The 19,834-nt window shown below is 34.2% G+C and overlaps 1 protein-coding gene across 2 annotated transcripts in view; it reads left to right on the top strand.

Moving 5' to 3' along the window:
- CDH6 (cadherin 6) overlaps window positions 1–19,834 on the top strand; it is a 202,152-nt gene that overhangs the window by 126,700 nt on the left and 55,618 nt on the right. For both annotated transcript variants that reach the window (XM_056824260.1, XM_001364806.4), the window contains exons 3-4: window positions 16,045–16,339; window positions 19,301–19,420. In XM_056824260.1, coding sequence (XP_056680238.1) covers window positions 16,045–16,339; window positions 19,301–19,420 — 415 coding nt within the window. The remainder of the gene's footprint in view (window positions 1–16,044; window positions 16,340–19,300; window positions 19,421–19,834) is intronic.

Below are 19,834 nucleotides of genomic sequence, written 5' to 3'. Positions count from 1 at the left end.
TTGCTCTCCAGAATGGTTAGACCAATTCACATCTCCACCATCAGTGTTTTTGTGTCCCAATTTTGCCATATCCCCTCCAACATTTATCATTTTCCTTGGCTGCTGTATTGGCCAATCTGCTAGGTGTGAGGTGTTACCTCAGTGTTGTTTTGATTTGCATTTCTCTAATCAGGAGGGATTTAGAACACTTTTTCATGTAATAATTGATACTTTTGATTTCTTCATCTGATGACTAATTACCTTGATCATTTCTCAATTGGAGAATGGCTTAATTTTTTGAAAATTTGACTTAGTTTCTTATATGCTTAGGAAATTAAATCTTTGTTGGAGAGTTTTGTTATAAAGATTTTTTCCCAGTTTGTTGCTTTCCTTCTAAATTTGGCTTCATTGGTTTTCTTTATACAAAACCTTTTTTAATTTAGTTTAATCAAAATCATTCATTTTACATTTTGTAATGTTCTGGTCTTAAATCCTTCCTTTCCCATAGATCTAATGGGTATACTATTCTATGTTTACCTAATTTATTCATGATTTTATTCATTTATTTATTTAGTCATTTACTCATTTTAAATTTATCTTGGTATAGAGTGTGAGATATTGCTCTAGATCTGATTTTCCCCATACTGTTTTCCAATTTTCCCAGCAATTTTTGTCAATTAGTAAGTTCTTGTCCCAAAAGCTGAGATCTTTGGGTTTATTGAACATTATCTTGCTGAGGTCATTTACACCTGGTATTACACCTAGTATTAATTCACCCTTCTATCTCTTGACTAGTACCATATTGTTCTGATGACCACTGCTTTATAATATAGTTCAAGATCTGGTAGTGCTAGGCCCCCATCCTTCACATTTTTTTTCATTTCCCCCCTTGGTATTCTTGATCTTTTGTTCTTCCAGATGAACTTTGTGATAATTTTTTTTCTAATTCCATAAAAAAGGTTTTTAGTAGTTTGATAGGTATGACTCTGAATAAGCAATTATGTGGATGGTTTTCCTAATATTAAGCCACCCTTGAATTCCTGGTATAAATCCCACCTGTTCATAAGGAATAATCCTTGTGATAACTTGCTGAAGTCTTTTTATTGCTAGTATTTTATTTAATATTTTTGAATCTATGTTCATAAAAGAGATTGGTCTATTGTTTTTCCTTCTCTGTTTTTGGTCTGCCTGGCTTTGGAATAAGTATCATATTTGTGTCATTAAAAAGAAATTGGTAATATTTCTTCTTAGCTTATTTTTTTCAAATAATTTATATAGTATTGGGATTAATTGTTCTTGAAATTTTTGATAGAGTTCACTTGTGAATTCATCTGGCCATGGGGATTTTTTTTGGTAGGAAGTTCCTTGATGGCTTGTTCAATTTCTTTTTCTGAGATAGGATTATCTAAGTATTCAATTTCCTCTTTTGTTGATCTAGGCAGTTTATATTTTTGTAAATATTTACCCATTTCTCCTAGATTGTCATATTTATTACCATATAATTGGGAAGGATAGTTCTTAATAATTACCTTAATTTCTTCTTCATTAAAGATGAAATCACCCTTTTCATCTTTGATACTTTTAATTTGATTGACTTCTTTCTTTTTTAAAAAATAGATTAACAAGTAAATTATTTTATTTGGGGGCTTTTCAAAGTACCAGCTCCTAGTCTTATTTATTAGTTCAATAGTTCTTTTACTTTTACTTTTATTAATTTCTCCTTTAATTTTTAGAATTTCCCATTTAGTTTTTTAAATTAGTATTTTTAATTTGTCCTTTTTCTAATTTTTTTAAGTTGCAAACCCAATTCATTGATCTGCTCCCTATTTTGTTAATATAGGCACTCACAGATTTAAATTTTCCCAAGTACGTCTTTGACTGTATCCCATAGATTTTGATATGTTGTCTCCTCATTGTCATTCTAGTCTTAGGTTTTCTTTCTTTTTTTTTAAACCCTTACTTTCCATATTAAAATCAACACTGTGTTTTGGTTCCAAAACAGAAGAGAGGTAAGGGCTAGGCAATGGAGGTTAAGTGACTTGCCAAGTCACATAGCTAGGAAGTATCTGAAGCCAGATTTGAACCCAGGACTTCCCTGTCTCTAGACCTGTCTCTCAATCCACTGAGTCATCTTGTTGCCCCCCAAAATCCTATATTTTCAGGTCTCCCTATAGCTGGTAGTTACTCCAGATTAGTTTGGAAGAATGGAAGGGCATGATCACCTAGCACTGCCAGTATGTGTAAGAAGATCTCACTACTAAGGGGAAATCTTCTAGGATTGCTGCTTCCTTTTGTTCTTGTTTCTCAACTAAAGAAATAGTGTAGTTTAACAACAATTTATTAAGCACTTACTATATGCAAGGCATGATGCTAGGCACTGTGCTAAAAAGATGACAACTCTCCCACTCTGATTTGTGCACTTTAGGAACCCTCTTTTGCCTTGATTACCTTTACCAACATTAACCAATCATCTGAACCTGCTAAAATGCTTGCTTTGTCTTAATTTATTTTAATCTACCTGACTTCCTGGATGAGGAATTTTTCCTCCTGATCTACACCACTGTCTCTCTTGTTTATACAAGTGCTAAGATTAGTCTTTTAATTACCTATCAAAAACTCTTCATTGACTCAGGCTAAACAAGTTCTCAGAGCTGAACCTAAACCAAAAATCACAAAAAAATTGCTTCAATAGAGATTAGGCCAATTGCATTATGTGTCATGTTATTCCTCATCCTTTGTTCCTAGCCCTGGTCAAATTGGACCACTCACCACTCCCATTTCCATCCTTCTCTTTCCCATTTCTGTTTCTTTGCATGCAATTTTCCAAAGGCCCAATTCAGGTGCCACTTCCTCCAAAACATCTTCCCCAGAAGTGATCTCTCCTCTCTCAGATTTCTCAGATCATATTTAATATATTTGTCTCCATATATGGCATCTTCCTTTTTAGAATGTACATTTTTTCAAGACTGGGACTAACTTACTGCTTTTTTGTATCCTGTAAATCTACTATGATACTTTGTTTATGGTAGTTGGGAAATTTTTGTTCAATTATTGTTCTTGAGTGACTTTTAAATTACCTACTGAAATTTTACATACATGGATGTTCTACTAGTTCTAATCACAAGCCTCCTATGCCCTCTCATCCTGGGAAACTTTGGTTTCTATCTTTCCATAAATCTTTCACAAAAGATCTTCACAATACCTTCATTTCTTTCATCTCTCACCTCTAATTTAAGATAATGACTGGTCTGCCTCCTTTCTATCTACAACACTTCTTATTAATATATTTATCCAGTTATCACAAACTGCATAAGAGGTAGATGGGAAAAGATGAAAAGTAAGAACAGGTTTGCAACTTGGTCATAGACTATTTATTTACACCATGAATACTTTCCATTTTCCTTTGGGTTACTTATGATGATGATTTTTCCAAAATTATCATCTTCTCAGATTCATAACCATATAGCAAATGCTCAAATGGATAGAGAATCTAATAAATTCCATAGTTTCTTCTAATGCACCTATGTGCCTGCCTTCCTATGAGAATCTCATTTGTATTCTCTCCAAAGTTAACTACAAAGAGTCAACCCTGTGAGCTAGAAGCCTTCCCAATTTGGTGTTAACTAGAAAGGTTTTTGTGGGAGAGTCACACTGGACAGCTTCTCCAATAAAATTTTCCTCATTCTCTTCTCCAATTTCTTTGTCCCTCTCTCCTTCCTTAATTCTATACAGAGAGAATTATGCATATGCAGCACTTGTCAAAGTCATATTTTGGGTCCATTTACCTATAGATTATAGTCTGGCCAATAATAACATTTCATGTATTATTTTTCTCAATTTGTAGGCATGATATATCAACATGTATTTCATTGAGAAGACTATAGCATATGCAATTAGTATAATATCTTTTGAAAACAAGAGTTTTTAAAGAACCTAGTCTTAATTTGTGAATCTTTTCATTTGGACTTAGTAAAAATCCATGACATTAGTGAATACCTGAAATTAGTGAAGTGCTGAAATCTCTTTGTTTGGCTGAGTTTGATGTCATTACTCAATGTAGTTTTTGTCATAGTGTCTTATAACATGTTAGAGTACATGTCAGATATTGTTTGCCTGAGGAGAACATCTATGATTATATTTTATTCTTTTGAGTCAAACAGTTTTCAAAAAACAATAAATGTCAAAGATACCAGGACATTTTGTATTATTTGGACATCCAAGAGATGCTGTACCATACAAAGTCATCTTCTAAAGTAATTTTTTTATGTTTTCATCAAAGAAACCATTGATTCATACATAGATCACATTTTAAATTAATACTTTTTTGTTTTCACATTACTGTATAGATACCTTTATATATATTTACTTTACTATATAGATACAATATATAGTATCCTTCCCACTTTCTCTACCAGGTAAACCTTTTCCTACATTAAAATTTAAAAGGCTTGGGAAAGAAGTTACTTCAGAAAAATTGACACCACCAAACAAATCTGGCAGAATAATGCATGTATTATTTGCAAAGATTTGATAGAGATAGGAAAGCAAGTGTATAAACTAGCCAGTGTTGATAACTTTAACCCTTTAGCTTTCCCACACTGTTTTTATCTAAAGAACTGTGATCATTTTCATTCTTTTGGAATCTTTTCACCTTTAGAATAACTTGAAAATTGGTGCACCGAATATCTCTTAAAATTTTCTTAAGTGCTATTACTTTACACTGGACACTTAAACAGTAGAATCCAATTCAATTCAATGAGCTGTAATTAAATAATATGTACCAGGCACTGTGCCAAGTTCTGGGGATACAATTAACAAAAAAAAAAAAAAAGAAAGGCAGCCCTTGTCCTAAAGGAGTTTGCAATCTAATGCATGATAACACATAAAAGGAGGCAAGAAAGTGGATGGAAAGGGTGGGCCTGGCTTGGGGGTATCTTGTTCTGTGCAATTGAAACCAAAAGTAACAGAGACAAAATCAAATGAGTTAAGAGTATAGTTTCTAACCTCTATATATCACAAAAGGCACTAGGGGGCAGATGGATGGCTCAGTGGATTGAGAGTCCAAGTCTTAGGTTCAAATTTGACCTCAGACACTTTCCAGCTATGTGACCCTGGGAGAGTCACTTAACCCCCATTTTCCAGTCCTTACTACAATTCTGCCTTAGAATCAATACTGCATATTGTAAGGTTAGGTAAGGGTTATTTGAAGAAAGAAAGAAAGAAAGAAAGAAAGAAAGAAAGAAAGAAAGAAAGAAAGAAAGAAAGAAAGAAAGAAAGAAAGAAAGAAAGAAAGAAAGAAAGAAAGAAAGAAAGAAAGAAAGAAAGAAAGAAAGAAAGAAAGAAAGAAAGAAAGAAAGAAAGAAAGAAAGAAAGAAAGAAAGAAAGAAAGAAAGAAATAGATGCTAGAAGGAATTGAAATTTTGTCATCCAGTCTCCAGACAGAGCAAAAAGGAGGCTAAGAGAGGTGGTGAGAATCAAGACTTTAATTAACAGCATTGGATGAAATTAGAAGTTAAATTTAACTGGGAGAGTTGAGACCAGGCTGAGCAGCAGATGCATTTTGCTGAATCCAAATGTATTTCTATCACCATTTTTTATGAGAATAAATCACCATCAAGAACCTGGCACATCTGTCCCAGTTCACCTCTATTTGTTATCATTCAATTTCATTTATAACTACTCTCTAAGTGAACTATATCAGTTGGGTCACATGACAAATTTTACAATAATGTTTCTCCTCAGCAGATTTTTGCAACTTCATAAAGGGATGCTACTCCTAATCTAACCTTGAGCTGATTTACTCCAAAAGACACAGACTTATAAAATCTCAGAGTTAGACGAGAACTCAGTGGCCCCCTCATTTTCTACAAGTACCTAAGAAAGAAAATTCTCTCTGCAACATCCCCAGGAAGTGATGATCCTGCCTTATTTTTTTTTCTGAGAATTCACATGAAAAGAACTTCATTACCTCCTGAAGCAGCCCACTGCACTTTGAGATACCTCCAATTTTTAGGATCCTCATTCTTCCCTTTGGAGCAAGGCAAAACAAGCCTAATACCTTTTTCCAATAAAAATAGCTTTTGGTGCATTTGAAGATAGCTATCATATTCTCAATTTATCTTTCTTTGATCTAAACACTCCCTCATTTTTCCAGCTGATCCCAATATAGTATAATATACAGATCCTTGATCATCCTCATTACACTACTCTGGGTGTTCTCCACTTCATCCACATTTTTTCTAAAATGTGGCCCTCACAACTGAACCCAATCATACAACTGCCATCTGACCAGGACACCATATAATAAGATTATTATTTTCTTTTCATTGTTTACCATGTTTTTCAGTGTTTCCTAGGGTAGACTTTTTGGCTTCATTTTGCAAATTTTTATATTGGTTAAAGGTCTCTAAGAAATGGTAAAAGTCTAAGTTAATGTGTTTCCTTTTATCTATTCCCATTTTTTAAAAATTGTAGTCAACAGCTGGTTTAAACAGGTTGTATTGGAACTTTGGTAATCAGAACTTTACTCTGTGACTATTCCTTTAGCCCACTCTGGTTAAATTTTTCTCCATCCCCAATTTCAACCCTTTGGGGAAACTTTATATTACTCTAACAAATCCCTTGATTTATTGTCCTTTCTCCCCCTCATGCCTTGATAATTCTTTTTTTTTTTAAACCCTTACCTTCCTTCTTAGAGTCAATCCTGTGTATTGGCTCCAAGGCAGAAGAGTGGTAAGGGCTAGGCAATGGGGGTCATGTGACTTGCCCAGGGTCACACAGCTGGGAAGTGTCTGAGGACAGATTTGAATCTAGGACCTCCCGTCTCGTGCCTTGATAATTCTTAACTGAATTAATCTCACCAAATTTCACTTCTTTCTTTCATGCTGCTGAAATGGAACTTCCTGGATTCACTACACAATTATTTATCTCATCTCTAAATTCCTGATTGAAAAAAAAGCAAACATCAGATCCTCCCTAATTGATTCTCAATCTTACTCTTAAAAACACTTCTTCTAAGCCTTGTCCTCTATTCTCAATTCTCTTGTCTCCCTTCAATATCCTCTAAACTGAGGACCTCGCATTTCAAACTCAATATGTCTAAAATAGAATTGATGATCATTCCCCACAAATTGGTCCTTTCCCAACTTTATTTATGTGGAGGGGACAAGCGTTCTTCTAGACACCTAGGTTCACAATGTTGGTGTCATTTTTTTTACAGCTCCCATTTGCTTAACAGTTGCCAAATAATTTTTGTTTCAATCTCAACACCATATGTTATGTCAGTTCCTTTCTCTCTGCTTATATTTACTATTCTAGTTCAGGCATTTATAACCTCTCATCTGAGTTATATAATAACCTCCTTATTGCTCTTCATGCATTAGATCTCTATCTACTCCAATCCATTATCAAACAATTTTCCTAAAGCATGTCCCATACTTAACAAACTCCAGTGGTTTCTTATTGCCTCCAGGATTAAATATAAACTCTTCCATTTAGCATTTAAAACTCTTGACAACCTGACCTCTTCCTATCTTTCCAGTATTCTTAAATATTACTCTTCTCATGTACTCAATGGTTCAGCCATATTAGTCTACTTTCTGTTCTTTATATGTTGCTTCTCCTTTCTCCATGATTGTACTAGCCTGGAATGTTTTCCCTCCTTATCACTGTCTCTCAGAATTCTTGGTTTCCTTAAAGTGCCACTTTATGAAGGCTTTCCCTTTCCTAGTCTTGTTCAGTCCTGACACCTTAACTTCAATTCTAGTACCTTTCCATCTAAGGTTATTATTTTGAATCTACTTCATATATGTATACATATATATATGTGTGTGTGTGTGTGTGTGTGTGTGTCTCCATTCAAATATAATTTCCTCTGAATGAAGGAGTATTTTATTTTTGTCTTTTGTTCCCAAAGATTTATCATAATGCCCTGCATAGGAGACATTAATACATGTTTCTTGATGTATTGGTTGATCAGCACACAATGTTGACTTCTTAGCTGTATCCTTTCTTCATACTTAGTATTGATTTTGACTTTTACTCAGCTAGTGAGTGTTCTGGTTGCATATCTGGTTATAACAATCTCCTATGTCTATAACCAGTTGTTTCTGGTTTGTCATAGCAAAGTCAATTTTGATTTTTTATGACATAATTAATTGTTTAGTATTCCCAATAATTAATTGATGTCCATGATTCATTTATCTTTATTACAATCTATTTGGTTATACCTACTATGAGCACTTCAAATCAAGATTCCTAAGGTTTCCTTAAAATTAGGTTTTCTTTTGTTTTGGAATGCACAATGAAATAAACTATTTCAACTCCTGGGAAGAACTTTCAAACAACACTTCCATTTGGCTGAAATTTTATTTATTTTTCTAATATCAAGCTAGTTCAGTTCCTCCATTAGTATAGTAATTCATTGGTCATTGGGTAAAAGTCAATTATTAAATCAAGTCAACAAGCATTAATTAGGTACCTACTATAATTTAGGCACTATGCTAAGCTCTTGAATTATAAATAAAAGGCAAAATAAAGTCTCTACTCTCAAGAAACTGATAGTCTAATGGGGAAGAAAATATCCAAACAATTATGTACAAACAAGATAGTTACAGAATAAAGAAATAAGAGATAATCTCTGTGAGAAGGCACTGATATTAAGAGGGATCAGGAAAGATTTCTTAAAGAAGGCAGGACTTTAGCTATGATCTGAAAAAAGTCAAGAAACAAAAATAAGGAGGAAGAGAATTCCAGACACTGGAGATAGCCAGTGAAAATGTATGCAGCTGGGAAATAGATTGTCTTGTTTGAGGAATAGCGAAGAGACCAAGGTCCCTGTATCTCAAAGTATATACCAGTGCAAAGAGACTAGAAAATTAAGAAAGGGTCTGGTGATGAAATGCTTTAAAAGTCAAACAGACCATGTTATATTTGATCCTAAAGGCAATAGGGAGCCACTGGGGGGTTTAAAGAATAGGGAGTGACATGGTCAGACCTGTATTTTAAGAAGATCATTTTGACATCTGAGTAGAGAATAGAGAGGAGATAGAGAGACTAACCAGAAGGCAAGGTTAAGATGTGACATGATGAGTACCTGCACCAGAGAAGGGACAATTTCAGGGGCCAGAAGAGAATGTCTATGATAGATATGAAGGTAGATACTATAGGACTTGACAACTGATTGGATGTGGGGGGAGGAAAGTGAGGAGTTGAAGTTGACACCTAAACTACAAGCCAGGGTGAATGGGAGGTTGGTGGTACCCTTGATTATAATAGGGAAGTTAGGAAAAGGAGATCTGAGGGTGTATTAGTGGGGGCCTTGAAGGAGGAACCAAAATTGTTAGACACTTGGGGATTGAGTATAAGGTGACACTTCCTTCCTTCCTCCCTTTCCCCCAAGTTGAGCTGTTGGCCAATGGAGTATTCTGGTCTTTCCCTCTTATAGAAGGGTTGAATAATGGGTTCAGTTTTGGACATGTGAGTTTCAGATATCTGTGAGACATACAGCTGGTGATATCCACTAGGCAGCTGGAGATGAAAGCCTAGAAGTCAGTAGTGTACCAATGGTTAAATGAATTTAGTCTTCTAAGAACTCTATTATTCTTAGCATTCCCTCCTCTTTTTTCTACCTTTCTGTCTCATCACTATATAAATTGATTTGAGGATACTCAGAACTAAGAGCCATTTTGTATTTTTTCTGAGTCTCAGACTATAGACACCTTCCAGAATGTGTTACCCAATGATCAACCTTCTAATGATATATTTCTCTGTGCTTATCTAGATTGCTTCTCAGACAAGTATAGACATAATTTTCATCTATAACATGCTCATTCTCTGTTAATATAAGTTTCAAGTACTTTGGATCAGTATATTACTTCGATAGCTTTTGCACACCCCAATAAGATCTTTTTGGAGGCAAGACAAATAAAATTGCTTCAATGTTGGTTAAAAGTATCAAGTAGGGAATTTTTTTCTAATCAGAAACTTGTGTCTAATAAAATATATTTTCACTTAAACAAATCTTCACTCAGAATTTAATATTATCTGATATCAGAAAAAGAAAATCCTTCTTCTTTATTCCAACTGCTACTATCATTCTTTTTGCAAGCCCTTATAGTATTTTCTGTACTTATTAACATTATGCTGGTTTGATTCAGTTAAGACCCTATTAATTTGACTAAATTAAAAATATTTTCTCTCTTAAAAAGCAGCCTTTTACAATTCTGAGGAACAATCTGGAACCATGCTCAAAGGACCTTAAACTATTCATACCGTTTGACCCAGCTATACTACTACAAATCTATATTCCAAAAATATTAAAGACAGGGGGAAAGAACCTACCTGTACAAAAATATTTATAGCAGCTCTTTTGTGGTGGTAAAGAATGGGAGACTGAAGGGTTGTCGATCAATTGCTAAACAAGTTAGGGCATATAATTGTAATGAAATACTATTGTGTCATAAAAAATGATAAATAATATAAGGACAAAAAAAACACCTGGAAAGGCTTATATGAAATGATGCAAAGCTAAGTGAGAAAGCCAGGAGAAAGTTGTACACAATAACAGCAATCATGTATGATGATCAACTATGAATGACTTAACTATTATCAACAAGGCAAGGATCCAGAACAATTCTAAGGGACTCATGACAAGAAAGGAAGAAGGAAAAAACAAGAGTCTAAATGCAAATTGAAACATATTATTATTCACTTTATTTCCTTCATGGCAGTGTAAGCAATATGTGTCTTGTTTCATAACATGATCAATATAGAAATATATATATTATATGAGAATATATTTACAACCTATAACATATTACTTGCCTTTGTGGTAGTGAGGGAGAGAAAATGAATTTCAATGTGTCAGAAAATGAATATTAATAATTGCATCAGCTTGTAATCTGAAAAAAAAAACAAAATATTTTAAATAAAAAAGCAAAAGCAACCTCTTTAGTCCAGAGAAGTTCTTACTCTATATATAGTTTTCATTTCCTGATTACAACTCAAGTCAAGCTTTCATTTCTCCCCATCATTTCTCTTTGATTTATCCCTGCATCTCATAGGGTAATTTTGTAGTCTAAATAATTATAATCACAAACTTCCACAAACATTGAAAAGTAACAACCATAAGACAACTTTTCAAAATATAGCAAAATACCACAAAAGCTAATTTCTTTACAAAGTACCCTTTATGTTATACCGGACAATTCATACTCAATGATCAAATTAAACACCTTTTATGCACTAGCATTTTCAATCATAATCATTTCAATTTTTAAAACATTTACTATGAATACTAACAAAGCCAAGAAGGCAATGATGCATGATTAATAAGAAAGGTATTACATATTAGCTAGCCTTTAAGGTCATTAAGAACCCATTGGAATAGAATAATAACTTTGGATTTCATTCAAAAGTCTATTGATGGTATGGATATAAAACATAAATAATAGGAGTGAAATGTCTAATTGGCTCTGCTCTGGCTACTTATTTTATATGTTCATGATCATTGCCATATTTGCCAACTAATTAATCGGGAACAAAATGAAAAGGCAGAGTGGATAAAAGAACATGGTAGAATGGAAAGACTACTGCCTCTTGAGTTGGAGGTTCTAGGTTCAAGTCTACTTTTCCCTTTACCACCTGTGTGACTCTGGGAAAATCACAACCTCTTTGGATCCCATCCTCCTTATCTGTAAGAGGTTTCTACAAGCTATTTGCCTATGATCTTTTGAGTAAATGAACCCCACAAAAATTTTTTTAAAGAAAAGCACCTTCAAAAATAATCTGTCAACAGGTATTGTATTAAAAGATACCAGATGTGACTGGTTCTTGGATGCAATATTCTGAGAGTCAAGGCTAATTTTTACTTGATGGTGAATCATTTAGACTAAGCCAGATGATTAAGCTTAATGGAACAACAGCATCATAGTGAAATTAGTAAATGCATGCCTAAGGCAGTCTACAACCTTTTATTTGTTATATTGTTTAACTTCTGTCTTTTACAGTGCTATGATAAATGACATCACAGAAGGGGAAAAACAATTAAAATCCAAGTATTCAGTAAACCTCTAATGTCTCATTGTTGTCGCTATAAAGTCACACTAACTGTCATTGCTTGTCTTTCCCCAAGAAAATGTCAGAAGGGGGCAGCATTGTAAGACAACTAAAGGTGGGGAAGGAAAAAGAATAAAAATAAATAAAGCATTCCTGGAGCCTGTTATATTTTGGAGTATATAGAGACTGTAGCTTTGAATGATGAGGTTAAATGACTGCACTGTGAGACAGCATTGGGATAAAAAGATGAGATTTCCACAAGTTTTCAAATATTAATAAATCAAGTTCAGGATCTCAACTATATTCCCAGTACATATTATTTGGTTTCTCTTCTTCCCTTTTATGCTGTCATAAGTGTTTATTCTATAAGTCATCAAAATGGTCTATCTTGACAGCTAGAAATAAGTTTCAGATTACTTTTATCTGAATAAATCCTTTGACCAGGCATAGTTTTCAGCCACTAAATGTGCTGTAATTATTTGTCAATGGTCATGATAAATATACGGTCAAGGACAAATATAGATAATTGAATATAAACAAATAAATCAGATGTGCAGACACCAGTTTTTTCCCAGTGAAAACATAATAGGTTTGATATCAGATTTAACCACTGAAGATGCACTGTGTTTTGACCTATATGTAGAAAGTATGTTTCAAAGTCATCAGAGCCAAGTTCTCAAAGCAAGTACATGAACTAGGACCATTCATTTATAAGGGAGGAACACGTTGTCACAAAGATTTACAAATGAGGGTGTATTTGACTCAAGAAATATTAAACTAGTTCTTGTTCTTGAATTATTTAAATAGCTTTTTTAATGCTCTTTTCAGTCTTTAGAGAGTGATGGAAAAAAGTATACGTTCTCTGGGAGGACATGTGATGGTATAAGTTGGCCAGAGTCAAAGAAGTAGAAATGATATCTGGCCTAATTGCCTCGTTTTAAAGAGAAGGAAATTTATGCCCAAGAGTGGTTAAGAGACATGATTAAGGTTACCTAATGGCAGAGTTGGGACTAGAATCCAAGATTCTTGACTTCCAGTTATAGTCATTTTCACTAATACCATACTTCTTTTTCTTTAGTCACATTTTTTTAAACCCTTACCTTCCATCTTGGAATCAATACTGTGTATTGGTTCCAAGGCAGAAGAGTACAAAGGGCTAGGCAATGGGGGTTAAGTGACTTGCCCAGGGTCACACAGCTGAGAAGGGTCTGAGACCAGACTTGAACCCAGGTCCTCCCGTATCTAAATCTACTGAGCCACCCACCTGTCCTATAGTCAAATTTTTAAAGATTTCCTTATTTTATCTTTATTTACACCATTCTCTTTATTTTTCTCATTTTTATGCAATTTCCTTTAGATTTCTTTTCCATTTGTTTCTACCTGATTGCTTTCAAAAGCTGCTTATAACAAAACACTTTTATTTTCTCACAAGCTAATAAATTTACAACCACATAGAGAAATTCAAGTGGAAACCCTATACTTGATGGTTCTTTAATTTCTGACATTTTCTATTATAATGCAGCATGATGTGGTGGATAGATCCCAAGACCACAGAATTGCCATATCTAAAACTCAAAAGGGAACTTCAATTTTATACTCAACCAAAATTTTCCTACACAACATCCATCTTATTTTTGAAGACCATAAATTTCTTCTAGGAGCTGCTCATTCTGCTTTTGAATAGTTCTGACAGTGAGGAAGTTTTCCTTACCAAAAGCCTACATTAGCCTCTGTGCACCATCCACCCATTTTTTCTATTTTTCTTCTTTCTTAGGCCAAGCCAAAAGAATTTAATTCTTTCACCTCCTTCAATTTTTCTTCAGTTCTTCAATGTTTGAAAATTCACAGACACTTTCGATTTTCTCTGAAGAAATTTGTTGTTTGCTCTTGGACAAATCATATAAGCTTTCTTGCCCTCCCTTTCCTCACTAATTAAAATGAGTTGGGGCAACAGTGTAGGGGGAGTGGGCAGAAGGCTGCTAGGTGGTACAGTGGGTAGAACACCAGGCCTAGAGTTGGGAGAACCTGAGTAAAATCTGGCCTGAGACACTTCCTAGCTGTGTGATCCTGGGCAAGTCACTTAACCCCCATTTTTCTAACCTTTGCCCTTCTGTGTTAGATTTGTTACTAAGACAAGAATTTTTTTTAAATAAAATAAAAGTGAAGTAGGAGCAGATTCAATTCAATGGGCATTTTTTAAGTATCATGGAAGGCACTGGGGATACAAAGAGAAAGCAAAATACAAAGCAACCACATAAGGAGATTATAATCTACCTTCTAATGTCCCTCTCATAAATTTCATTTATTCAATTAATTATTAATTAAATACTGATGAGATTTAGGTAAGACTCAGATCAGTATGACCTTTTCTTTTATTAAGCACAGAAATTTTTTTTGTCCTTTTTTTCATTCAGTTGTAAATTTTCTCTCTTCCCTTTCCCTTCACTCATCACCCATTAAGAAGGTAAGAAAGGGGCAGCTGGGTAGCTCAGTAGAGTGTGACCCTGGGCAAGTCACTTAACCTCCATTGCCTAACTGTTACCACTCTTCTGACTCTGAAGTAGTATTAATTCTAACACAGTATCATTCTAAGATGGAAGGTAAGGGTTTTTTAAAAAATTAAATTAAAAAATTTTAAAAGAAGGTAAGAAAAACAAAGCCCACTACAAGTCTATAAATATGTGTAGTCTTAAAAAACAAAGAGAGAATGCCTCATTCTACACTGAAGCCATCAGTTCTCTATTTGGAGGTAGATTCATCATGAGTCCTTGTAGTATAGCCTTTTCTATTAAAACTGCCCACCACAACAATAATGTGCTGCCTCTCTATACCTGCGTGGTATATTTAAACACCTGGTTTAAAATCCTTCTAAACAAATATATATACATATGTATGTATATCCTAAAATCTTATAAACAAATAAAGAAAAACAGTTTAAAAGCTTCTCCATAAAAAAGTAATAAAAATCTTAGAAATAAAAGCCATCTTGTGACTAGTTGGACATTATTGGATGCCCTGTGAAGGACTTTTGGTGTTTTCTATGATGAAAACATGAGGAAAGAAGAGAGTATCAGGGACTTGAACCTTCGGAAAGTCTGCATCAGGGTTTAGCCCCATAAACTATCTGTAGTGGTCTGAAAATCTGAACTTTCAGAGTTGCCTTGGGACGTCACAAAAAGCCCCCCAAGTGTGATTTGGTTAGCTGTTCCATTGGGGTTAGGACTAGAACATATAAGTATGTTGTCTTTTTTTGCTTTTCTCAATTAACAACTATTTATTAAATATACTATGTGCTATGTGCCATGTGTCAGGCATCATACTCTGTCCTGGACAGCCAAAGGTAAAAAAAAATTGTCCATGGTCTGAGGGAGCTTACATTCTAACTCATTTTTTAAAATGAGAATTTAATACAAACTTCATAAGTCAAGTCAGTGCTAATGAGGAGGGCAGTCATAGATCTGCCAGATCTGGAGTTAGGAGAAATTCAATAAGTACTAGTACAAAAAAAATTAGAACTAGAACAAAGAATTACAGTGATTTAAATTGTAGTTTGACATTTAGCTTTTAAAGTGAATATGAGAAAAGAGATGTGAAGCCCTGGAGCAGTTTCCAAAGTGATCAGTCACCTCCACTCCCTTCTTTTCTCATAATTTTAGTAAAGGAAAAGTACCCACAGTAACCAGGTTCCAGTCCTGGCTATACTAGTGATAAGCTGTGACTCAGAGCAAGCCATTCAACCTTCTTGGTATCTTTTTTCCTTTTCTATAAAGTGAGGAAGTTGAGATGTATGTGGTCCTTTTCAGATCCAACTCTTCTAGGATTAGAAACTTTACTCGTCTCATCGTAACATGAATTTACAAGACAGGGTGAAAAGAACTACCAAAAATGAAATATCCCAGAATGCTTTAGATGAAAATAAATGAGTGCTGACAAATTATATGTCATAATCCTGAGGGGAGTTTTTTAATTTTACCTTTTTTTTCTTTTTTTTTTTCCTTTCTATACCAGTTACATTCAGACCAAGATAGAGGAGATGGATCACTTAAATATATCCTTTCAGGAGATGGAGCTGGAGATCTCTTCATAATTAATGAAAACACTGGAGACATCCAGGCCACCAAGAGACTAGACAGGGAAGAAAAGCCTGTGTATATCCTTAGGGCTCAGGCTATAAACAGAAGAACAGGAAGACCAGTAGAACCAGAGTCTGAGTTCATCATAAAGATCCATGATATCAATGATAATGAACCTATGTTCACCAAGGATGTCTACACAGCCACTGTTCCTGAAATGTCTGATGTTGGTAAGTGATATTCTTAAACCTGGCCCAAACTTGTGTTTTTTATTTTCTTATAAAGATATGATCTGACCAAGCAACTTAGCTGGTTAGAATAATTCCAACACTAAAATTTTTAAAATAAATATTTTAAAAAGCTTCATTAAAGCCTTTTAAAAATGATTCTTGTTTCTATGTCTTGGATCCTTATTCATGAGAGTTACCCTTGACTTTTCTGCCATAAATCATAGGAAATAGTGCTTGCTCTAATGTTTTACTAAAATGGAGTTGGGGGACAGAGCTAGACAATGAGAAGAAGAGGTTACTGGTTCTCTTGCATATTGGAAGTAAAAATTCTTCTCCCCAGCTTGCTTCTTGATATTGCTTTGAGACTAGGACACAGGAGCCTCCCCTTTCTCTGCCAGATACTTCTATCTTCTTCTTCTGGTTATCCCACTAAGATTCAGGGAAGGGCACTTCACAGTTCCCAAGATAAGAATAATTGCTAATGAAAAACAAAAACCAAAAGTACATTGGTAGACTTGGCCATTACATAAATAAATGTGTTTTTGACATAAAACAAAAGTAGGATTTTAAAAATGCATTATATGTAAATAATAATTGTAAGGAACATTGATCAATAATCAAGGTTAAGAGAATGCCACAACACTAAACATGCTAAATTGATATATTTTGATTCTCACTACCCATGTGAAATCTAATATTCACAGATTTCATTCTTCTAAATTAAGAGAGGGTAAAAAGGAAAGTTAAATTTTTAAAAATGTTGTGATTACATGCCTTATCCATTTTATGACACTACTAGAGTCAAAGCAACTTATCCGTTTGTATTACAGTTTCATTAAAATTTACAACCACATTTTAAATTGCTGAAATAGTAAAATGAAAGCTTCTTATAGTCTTTATGGAAGTGTAATCGCAAATTCTACAGTCTACTCATTGAGGTCCACCAGGCCTGAAACAATTCAATTCACAAAAATAGCATGAAACTCAGCAGAATTCTCTCCATACTAGGTTTCATTATTTGGATTTTTTTAACTCTAGGAAATGGAATCCATGAGAAAGTAATTGCAATATGGATGAAAACTCTTAGGAGAAAAGTCATTCAGGGAAAGACATTCCATTCTGATTGGATTAAGGAACAAGAACAAGTGTCAGACTAATGAAATAATTATCTTTATTTTTATTATTAACATCTTATGAAATACATTAAAGAGCCATAAATGGATAGGTTTATGTGGTGAAAGAAAATCATTCTCACCAATAAAAGATTGATCAAAGAATCACTTTTATTAGAATAATCAGAAGTTACTCTGAAAAACTAAATTCATTTCTTCCTAAACAGGCATAAAATATTCTATGAATTTATTTCTCCCCACCATGCCCTGAAGGCCAGTAGCAGTGTACCCCAGAGTGACTCATTATAGGTCTGTGAATAAATCCATGAGTGTAAACTACTCTTGAAGCTAATTCTATATTCAGCTTAAATATACTTCTCAAGACAATACGTTTTCTATTTTGACTAGCAACTAAATATAGTTGTTCTCCCTTTACTTAAGTCAAAAGTCAAGGGTCAAGAATTGTCTCCTAGTTTTAATGTCCTAGATTTTAGTGAGCAAGTTGATGTTCTTCCTTATCTGTATCTTTCTCAATTTTATAGGCTTTGAAATGTATTTATTTAAATCCTTATATTCATTACATATTCCATTGCTATAGTTGGAAGGTACATTTGAGGTCACCTAGTCTAAGTTTACATAAAAGTAAATTGAGACTTAGGAAAGTTAATTGATTTGCCCAAAGCTACATTGTGATTTAGCATAACCTTTCACCAATTTCTTTGTATTAATATACATTTTATGGAAATGTATATGTTAGTATACATTTATATTATTATTTCCCCGAATATAATGCAAGCTTCCTGAGGTCAGAAACCATTTAAATTTTTCCTTTCTATATTTTCAGTGCCTAATACTTTGCTTGACATATAGAAGATACTTCATAAATGTTTGCTGATTAATAACGGAGCTGGTAAGAGACTAGTCTCTGAGCCCAAGTCAAGTCTCTTTTGTTACAGCTGAATTTGAACAAAATGGTAAAATGAAGCAGATCTCTGAGCAAGAAAACTTTTATTAGAAGAGGAACACTATTTGTCAATAAATGCATCAGTGGCTTGCCTCAATTCATGCCAAAGACCTCAAACAAGTCAGTTCCCTTTTTATAGGTTTTGAGAAGTATAGAACTAAGAACAGAATGGAGTGGATGGCATCATGAGACTGAGTACAAAATGACAAAGCTGAGGCAGGGAACACTATAATTGGTTGGAAGTTCATAACAGGAGTTAACAACAACCCTGCATCTTCTCCCATGAACCTAAGAAGTGCTCATTTTTGGAGCTCAGGTGCAAGATAGAGATCCGGACTTTTGGACATCCTTGAAGGGCTAGTTTTGTGGCATAAAGATATGAGACCCCAAATTCCCTTTTTCATACATTCCCCGAGGTTAATAGAATTCCTTGAGCCCAGACAAGATCAGTGATTAATAGGAGAGCTGGATTTCTAAACATTACAAACTAACTGAATTCTGACCTAAGTTCAGAGTCAAAAAACCAGCACGTAAGCCATTACAGGACAAAATCATTCACGTGTAGATACGATCAATAAGAAAATGATGGAGGATCAATTTTAATCCTCTTGCTTTCCATTATATCATACATCTTGAGACACTCAGAAGTTTAAATATTTTAAATTTGCTTTCTTAAGGAAACTGAGTCATCCCTCTGTTTATCTAGATTCCTATTCCCTGGACCTTTCCTAGATGTTAGTAATTCTTATTTTACTTGCCTCATTCTAAATTAAAACATAGTGTATGGTTGTGTTCAAAGGTAAAATTTTCTTTTTACCTGATGTGTGTCTAGCTTTTTAAAGTGTGATATCCTATCTCTTCATATAATTTTTTTTTTAATTCCAGGCACTTTTGTTGTTCAAGTCACTGCAACTGATGCTGATGATCCCACCTATGGAAACAGTGCTAAAGTAGTCTACAGTATTCTCCAAGGACAACCCTATTTTTCCGTTGAGTCTGAAACAGGTTAGAAGTTCTTACCATTTAATCCTTTATAATATCTCTAATTTAAGTAACATTTTAAACTAATCAAGTATGTGTTACATGAAAACATCAAAACATTTTACTCAGGGGGCAGCTGGGTAGCTCAGTGAATTGAGATCCAGGCCTACAGACGGGAGATCCTAGGTTTAAATCTGGCCTCAGACACTTCCCAGCTGTGTGACCCTGGGCAAGTCACTTGACCCCCATTGCCTAGCTCTTACCACTCTTCTGCCTTGGAGCCAATACACAGTATTGACTCCAAGACGGTTTAAAAAAATTTTTTTTAATTAAATTAAATTTTAAAAAAAATTTTACTCAGAGTAAAACCTGCAAATGTGACACCTGAATCATTTTAATCAAAGTGTAATAAATATGATTAAGATGTTATGTATGAAC

The sequence above is a fragment of the Monodelphis domestica genome, chromosome 3, assembly GCF_027887165.1.
Source record: "Monodelphis domestica isolate mMonDom1 chromosome 3, mMonDom1.pri, whole genome shotgun sequence".
NCBI lineage: Eukaryota > Metazoa > Chordata > Mammalia > Didelphimorphia > Didelphidae > Monodelphis > Monodelphis domestica.
Note: the sequence above shows the minus strand (reverse complement) of the source record. Positions and strands in the feature narration are given on the sequence as shown.